Source organism: Siniperca chuatsi, linkage group LG14, assembly GCF_020085105.1.
Source record: "Siniperca chuatsi isolate FFG_IHB_CAS linkage group LG14, ASM2008510v1, whole genome shotgun sequence".
NCBI lineage: Eukaryota > Metazoa > Chordata > Actinopteri > Centrarchiformes > Sinipercidae > Siniperca > Siniperca chuatsi.
In genome coordinates this window covers 12,182,943-12,190,426 of record NC_058055.1, presented here as the reverse complement: position 1 = coordinate 12,190,426, position 7,484 = coordinate 12,182,943, and the positions used below count along the sequence as shown (strand labels likewise).

At 41.7% G+C, this 7,484-nt stretch overlaps 1 protein-coding gene across 1 annotated transcript; it reads left to right on the top strand.

The window, feature by feature from the left end:
- Nucleotides 1-1,302: 1,302 nt before the first annotated feature.
- Nucleotides 1,303-2,830, top strand: gsx1 (GS homeobox 1). The gene is made up of 2 exons (XM_044221597.1): nucleotides 1,303-1,866; nucleotides 1,968-2,830. Exons 1-2 carry the CDS (start codon nucleotides 1,488-1,490, stop codon nucleotides 2,318-2,320), a joined length of 732 nt encoding a protein of 243 aa, XP_044077532.1. The 5' UTR covers nucleotides 1,303-1,487; the 3' UTR covers nucleotides 2,321-2,830.
- Nucleotides 2,831-7,484: the final 4,654 nt, after the last annotated feature.

Here is a 7,484-nt window from a genome sequence, read left to right as displayed (position 1 = left end):
TGTGCAATAACTTTGTGTGGACTAGCTTAGCATCATCATTGCCCTATCAAACGCAACGTCGCGAGGCGTTGGGTCTAGCCTAGGTATGTGTACGATGTCATTTATCTTTAATTTTAAGATATCAACAGACTAGTTTTTGTATTCGCCCGCTTAATAAAGAAGAGAATTAAAAACTAGGGAGGATGAGAAATCGCATTTCACTATTTACTCACACATTGCGGGTCCCGTCTCTTTGAAGGTCTTGTTCAGAGAGCCTTAAAGTGAAAGAAAATGTTTTCCTATTACTTAATTCAATCAGAGCGCGAGGCGGGGGCTTCACGCGCCGCGCATTGGGCTCCTCTATGACAGAGTCGCCTTTGTTGCGTCTATCCGCCGCTGTCACACACTTTAATTCGACTCTCTTTCTCTCTCATTGAAAACCCTCCACAATGACATTCAATAAGGGCCGCAGAGTGAAAACCTGGTTATTTTTACATATTCTTTCCCCCGACTCGGCAGGGGCCCGAGCAAAGGAATTAATCACTGCTCTTTAACAGCACTGCCTTCAGGCAATGACTTGTCCCTTTTTTGTGCCCAGAAATGACACATTAACCTTAAATGGATATGCATAAACTTTACATTCAGCTGTTGCGGTCCTGTTTGCGCTCAGCACTGTCAGTAAAGTAACCACACAAGTGCAGAAGAAGAAGACCTGCCACACAAATAATTAACCACAGCCACATACATACATACATACATACAAAAATTAAATAGGAATGGTTGGCGTTTATTCAGAAAAATAACGTGGCAAAAATTAAAGACATGTACACATGCAGCTGATAATAAATTTGACTGGCTTTACCTTCTCATTGTCTCACCAGATGCAGGCATAATGAACCTTTAATTTCAAAAGAAACGACTGGAAATGATTTTGTAATTTACCTGCTGTCATTTATTGATAATGAATGTAACTTAACAGTTGTAAGTATTTCTGAAAGTTTTCACGAGTGTCTCTCCTTCTCGCCTTGGTCTTATACAGACACTAAGACTATACCTTGATAGGCTGCTTAATGTCTAAGACAAAACTTGAATACATATAGGCCTACTGGCTTTCCGAATGTGACAGAAACGTTTTCTCTCGCAAATTTAAGCTCTGCTCTATGATAAAGTGAGAGTGATGATAAAAGGGAGAATGGGCAGTGCCGCCTCTTGCGGCGTGGGTGGGGCTGACAAGAATAGACTACATTATGCAGTTCATTTAGTTAACAAGTGAAATAATGGGGAAGCGTGCAGTGGGAATGCCGAGAGAAAGGCACAAAACCCTATTGAGAGCTCTTGGCCGCTTACAGCGTAACCGTCACATGGCCGAACCGAGTCCACGGCGGCTATTTAAGGAGCGTCAGTGCGCCTTCAGCACCACTTCGCTGTCCACCGTCCCCAGAAGAGCAGGCTGACACAGCGACGCGCCGCCTTCAACTTCACCCACGCTGAGCAACAAGTTTGCAAACATGCCGAGGTCTTTTCTCGTGGATTCCTTGATTTTAAGGGAGGCCAACGACAAAGGGAACGAGAACAACCCACCTTTATTCCCGTACGCCGTGCACTCGCCGCACCACCCGCACGGGCTGCCGGGCTCCTGCCACTCCAGGAAAGCCGGGCTGCTGTGCTTCTGTCCGCTGTGCATGACCGCGTCCCAGCTCCATCCGTCACCACCGACACTGCCGCTCCTCAAGGCGTCTTTCTCTCCCTTCAGCTCACAGTACTGTCACACAGCTCTGTCGAGGCAGCACTCTTCATCCAACAGCGTCAACCTCAGCCACGGACCGGGGATATACCAAGCTGCGTACTCAGTCCCAGACCCGCGACAGTTCCACTGCATCTCCATCGGTGAGTAGAGGCTGCTTTAACGTTTGATCGCGTGGACAAAGACACATTGCACCTGTTTTCATAATATCAATGTGGCTGACAACCTCCCTTTATTTTCACAGAAAACAGCAACAGCAAACTTCAGAGCAGTAAGCGCATGCGCACAGCCTTCACCAGTACACAACTTTTGGAGCTGGAGCGAGAGTTCACTTCCAACATGTACCTCTCCAGACTGAGGCGCATCGAGATCGCCACATACCTGAACTTGTCCGAGAAACAGGTGAAAATCTGGTTCCAGAACCGCAGAGTGAAGCACAAAAAGGAGGGCAAGAGCAGCGGCCAAAGGACTGGATCACATAACTGCAAATGCTCGTCCCTGTCAACCGCGAGGTGCTCGGAGGAAGAGGAGGATGACATGCCCATATCTCCCTCCTCGTCCGAAAAGGAGGATGTGGACCTGTCCGTCTCCCCCTGAACTCTCCCCTGCCTCCCATCTGAAAGATTTTGGTCCTCATGATTTTGAATACAGCCAAAAAAAGAGACTGATCCACTTGTGTTCAGTCGTCTGTACATAGAAAGAGAATATTTAATCAGGGAATTGCCCTGAATTATTGTATAGCTGTATACATGTTGTACGTTTTGTATGTAGTTTTTTTCTGAAAACGGTCCATTTGTTGTTGCCAATCCGATGAGTATGGTAGGCATATTTGTAAAGACAAACCCAAATGACAAAAAACAAACAACAACAAAAAAAAACAATAGCAACATTGTTTATTAGTATTTTGGGGATACAGTATTTTGTATACATGGTGACTGATTCATTCTATGTGGATGGAACTGTGACTTCAAATATCGAAAGCTGGAAAGAAATTCCTTCAATGTCACATCGCTGAGATCACTCTGAAATTATATCTTCAGTGTAATTGAAAATATTTATTTATTTAAAAATGTTGATACTTAAATAAAAATATTTCTGAGCGGCAGACTACGTTGTCGTGTGTTAAGTATTTTGATCTTTGCGCACCACTGGAAATTAAATTATATCTTTTTTTTTTAAAAGATGGCGTGAGAAGACAGTCAGATGATGCCAAATACTGTGTGACGGTCTTTGGTCAAAATTGTAACGTGAAATACATCTCCACACAATTATACTCTCCATGGCTGCGCTGGATGTGGCAACATTTCAGGCGTAAGATTCTTTGCAGTTTAAAATATATATTTTATTTTCTCTTACATGAAGGTAAAGCTGCGCAAGAGGTGTTTGGCGTTCAGGCTAGAAGAAGAAGACTAAAAAAGTGATTCACAAGGTTCATATTTTTTGCTCAAATAGCCAAAAAGAAATTGGGAAGGACAAAAACAGGACACTAACAACTACTACAAACAAAATGTGCTTGTGTATCTAGAAGGAGCACATTATATATACATTATATGAACTGAACTCCGTCCTGGACGAGTAAATCAAATGCTCAATCATCTTTCTCACTCAGAGGTACATAGACATTGTTGTCCTTTTATGTGCTTTCCCTGGGGGACACTCAACCCAGATATCACTGGCTGGCCTTTTGGGGTTCTTTTCAAGTTTCATCCCTGAAATGATCTGTCTCGTGTGACTGAGTTAATAATCACTCTGGGTGCTGGTGCATCAAAAGGGTGCCTATCTTAAGATATCGATCTAACATGAAAATAAATTAGGAAAAGACACAGTTTGGTGTCCATGACCCATATTGTTCTTATTGTTAACGCACCAGTGTGCTCAAGTTAATTGTCGGTTTTATGAGCTCCAGGTGTGTTTTAGACCTAATTCAAGTCTCTTCAGCTCAGCCAGTATTATTCTTAAATTAAAAAAAACATAATTATTAATTAGCATATAATGTGATTTTTATGGAAAATTATTAAATCCACAAAATAACATAGTATGCCAAGTCAAATAATACGCAGCATCCTAAAACATAAATTCAGTCTTTTAGGCCAAATACTTCTGTAGTTTATTCTGGTTCAAATTAATCTAAAAAGAGTGTATATGGATATTTTTACTGAAGTTAAAAAATATGTCATCTGATCACTAAAACATCTCCAAAAAGACCAAACCAGGACTTCTGCGGATAGTTCCAGTTTTGATCGCCTGTTTTACGCACCGCCACAGCTGCTCTCTGACTGAGGCTTTGGTTCTCAAAATTATATTTTTTATGTTGAATAGGCTTTAAAATACATTGCTTCCTTAAAAACGTATCTCTAGGCTTTTTTTAAAGGGAGCAAAAACTGTTCTTAAATTGCGTACAGCACATTATCTGCATCAGTGTGCCTTTTTTGGATGTGAAGTTTCACTTGTAAACTTTCATTTAATTGTTCACTTAACCATTTTAACAAAACTCTAATATTTGCATTTGTTAAGATATGGGATTAGACTATTTTGTTAATTGCACCATAGAGCCCCATTTTGCTCACAACGTCCTCTGCAAAGCGCCCTTTATCCATTCAATAGCCCGGGGGTATGCGCCCTGGGGGAGCTTATACGCTCGGTGCTCCAAATGCTCAATTTATTTATTCTTAATTTTGTGCCGATCAATTCATTGAAGCAAAAAGGACTACGGTGTCTTTTTAAAAAGAAGAAAAGGGAATTGTGGACGTAACCTTGACAGAGCTGAGGAGAGGGCTCCCCTGACGCTGGAGAGCCGCTTGAGTCAACAGGCGCCCATCTAGCAGACTCGCCCTTGTCTTTATTCTGGCTAATTTTTTATTTACGGCTTTTCTTTGACATGTCTCTTATCTATCAGATTAAAAGAACAGCTTGTAACAAATCAGTCTGCACGATTTACAACAGCATTAAAAGGGGACAAAGGGAGCAGGCAGTCAGTACCTGAGAGTCTGGTAGACGGCGCGGCGCTGCAGCTGATTCGATGGTTTGAAAATACGCACGAAACAAAATACTTGAATCCTGAAAAAGAGCCTTTGTACGTTTCTTTAGAAATCAAGCAATTCTGCATGACAAAGGACAATTAATAAGCCGTCTTTTCACGACCAGCAGCTGGTTTCCCCGTCAAGGAAAGTTGGAAAAAATTCAGACTGAATGCGCGCAAAAGCCCTTTGCGCGCAGACAGCAACCCAAGGTGACCCATTTGGCACAGTTAAAATAACCAAGCCGAGGTAAAAGCGAGGGAACTGTCAAAAACATTTAAGCTGAAATATCTTGAAATTGCAAATCCCTTTATGTGGAGGGACGCTGCCGATGTGGGTTAGTCGTACAAAGGAGGTGGTTAAGTTGGAGAGGCTTTGGAAACGGACACGTGGCTTCTCAATGAGAGCTCTTTTGGACCCGCGTGGCTTGCTGTGGCACTGCACTGCTTTAAACTTATCCAGCTTAGTAAATGTGTGTAGTAAACCTAACATGTTAACCTGCTAACTTTAACAAAATAGTTTATAAACTTTTAAACACTTTAGTACATGTATAACGTGTTTGTTTACTCGTTTTTAAAGGACAAATGGCTGCTGCTCCAGGCTTCTAACCTCGCTTGTGAATGTAGAGTACTGAGTTATTGTTGGACGAGGGGGCACTATTTTCAAGAGGATATATTTTTAAACAAGCATTTAATGGTTTAATGCACTTTTATCTTCACATTTCATTACTTTATGACGTGCGGTGGCGTTTTTTTTTTGTTTTGCGTGCGGCTGTTTTTCACCAATAAATAGTCTATTGGAAGGCAATGGATTACTGATATAGAAATGTGAGCATGTTTGTGTGAACCGAAAAAGGCAAAGATTTAACTTTTGCATTAACATCGCAAAGCTAAATATGAACTGTGTTTATAGTCTGTATAACAGGTAGGTTCTTTTCTGCTATATTTTGGTTCAGCTTCATCCAAACAACTCGACCTGCATCGGTGGACTGGAAACTGTTTCAGTTGCTCTCGATGTTTTTTGGTCTTTAAATGACTGGTTAAAGTGAGGAAGATGGAACAGCAGCATGTTTCATTATGGAGCTGTTCGTGGTGACAAAGTGTGTTCAGCCTGCTGAAGTGGCGGAGAAGGAAACCGCTCGCCATTGCCTTGAACTCCGACCGTTTTCTGCTGCAACATTTGAACCCATTCAGCTGTATATAATCTGTTTAACAGCTAATCAGCAATGTAAGATGAAGGACTGGCACGCAGCTTCACTTTTCCTCAGCCCCACACACACACACCCTCTAATTGAATATTCAACTCGCGCACCGTGCTCTGCTTGCCTTTTTCAGTGTGCTGGGAATACGCCTTTTTAATTCTCGCTCCATACACAAGCAGAGTCAGAGGTCGGGAAATAATGAACTGCGCAGACATGGAAGTGGCCTCAGTAAGCGCCACCGCTGTTCCAAAATGAATGCTTCTATTTTGCTATTTTGGTCGAAATATTAGATGTGACATTTGGATAAAATTACAGTGGATTTTTTTCGTTTGACTCCTGTCACCTTCAGTCAGTCCACGTGTGAACATAAACATTAGACCTGTAGACTAGAAGACTGGGAATAAGAGGAATACGTCGTCACTTAGGTAACAAAAAAAATAAAATAAAACATAAACAAAAAAAAACAACCCTCCATTTCTTGGGACTGTAGCAAGTAATAGGCTAATAAAGTTAAAAACAAGTTATTTCTTGCAGCATGTCTTCCGCTCTGTATTCGTGGTCTATTTATTATTTAAAACAAACACTGGTTGTGCATGACTTGTGAGTCCTAACTGTATGCAACCTAATGCACTGTGTTATTGAGGAGCCCCTCTGTATTTTAGCAAACAGCAGAAATGAGATTTATGCAGTTGAACACTCTGTAGTGTGGCAGTGATTGGAGTTTATTGTGGTTTTGCAATATGGAATCACGCACTATAAAGTAAGGATTTATTTTGGAAAAAGGACGACAGAGAGGCAAGTGCACGTTCATTGATGAAGGGAAACTACACGCACGCACATAGACGCAAAACATATGGGAGCATGGTTCACAGAGCGGTGTTTTCTGCCTGCAGATGAAGACAGCACTTTATGTACCTGTAGCAGACTTTCACTGTTTCCAGCAGGTCTGTCTGTTTGTCCCGCCGTTTAGTGGCTCGCTCAGATGTGCATTGTGGAGCAGGAGCGTCATCTGGTGGCAAAGACCAGAGCTAGTTGATTAACATGGAACTGCAGGAGCATGCTTTGGAGAAGTTTGGCCCAAAAAATAAATAAAGTCCTGTTACATTAATAGTTAAACCAACATTGCTACTACAGTTTTATTTTTTGCGTAGTGAAATGTCCTAGATAGGAAAACAGCAGGCTTGATGTTATAGATCTCAACCACACCACATGTAACTGGGTGCAGAATCACATCTGATCTCCAAAGGGCCCAATCAGTCTTGGGGGCCCCCTTCAATACTCCTCATTTAACAGCAGCACCACAGACTCTTTTATATTGCCCCTCACAGTGAGCTGCCTTCTGAGGGACTGTATGAAAGTTATGAAATTCTCAGGACTCTGATTTGTTTAGCATATAAGTTGTTAGTTAACAAACCAGACAGTTACTATTTCGACAACATCTTTGAATATGTATAACTTGTGTGACAGTGTTATGTCTTAGCTAAAATACTTCAAAGGGAGAGAGAAGCAAAGTTCAATCCTTAAAAGAAGTGCTTAAGCAAAG

Bases quoted from the DNA above. Each gene is read 5' to 3' on its own strand.
- gsx1 (XM_044221597.1), top strand. From the start codon at position 1,488: ATGCCGAGGTCTTTTCTCGTGGATTCCTTGATTTTAAGGGAGGCCAAC. The intron at 1,867-1,967 runs GTGAGTAGAGGC...TTATTTTCACAG, and splicing joins GTTCCACTGCATCTCCATCG to AAAACAGCAACAGCAAACTT.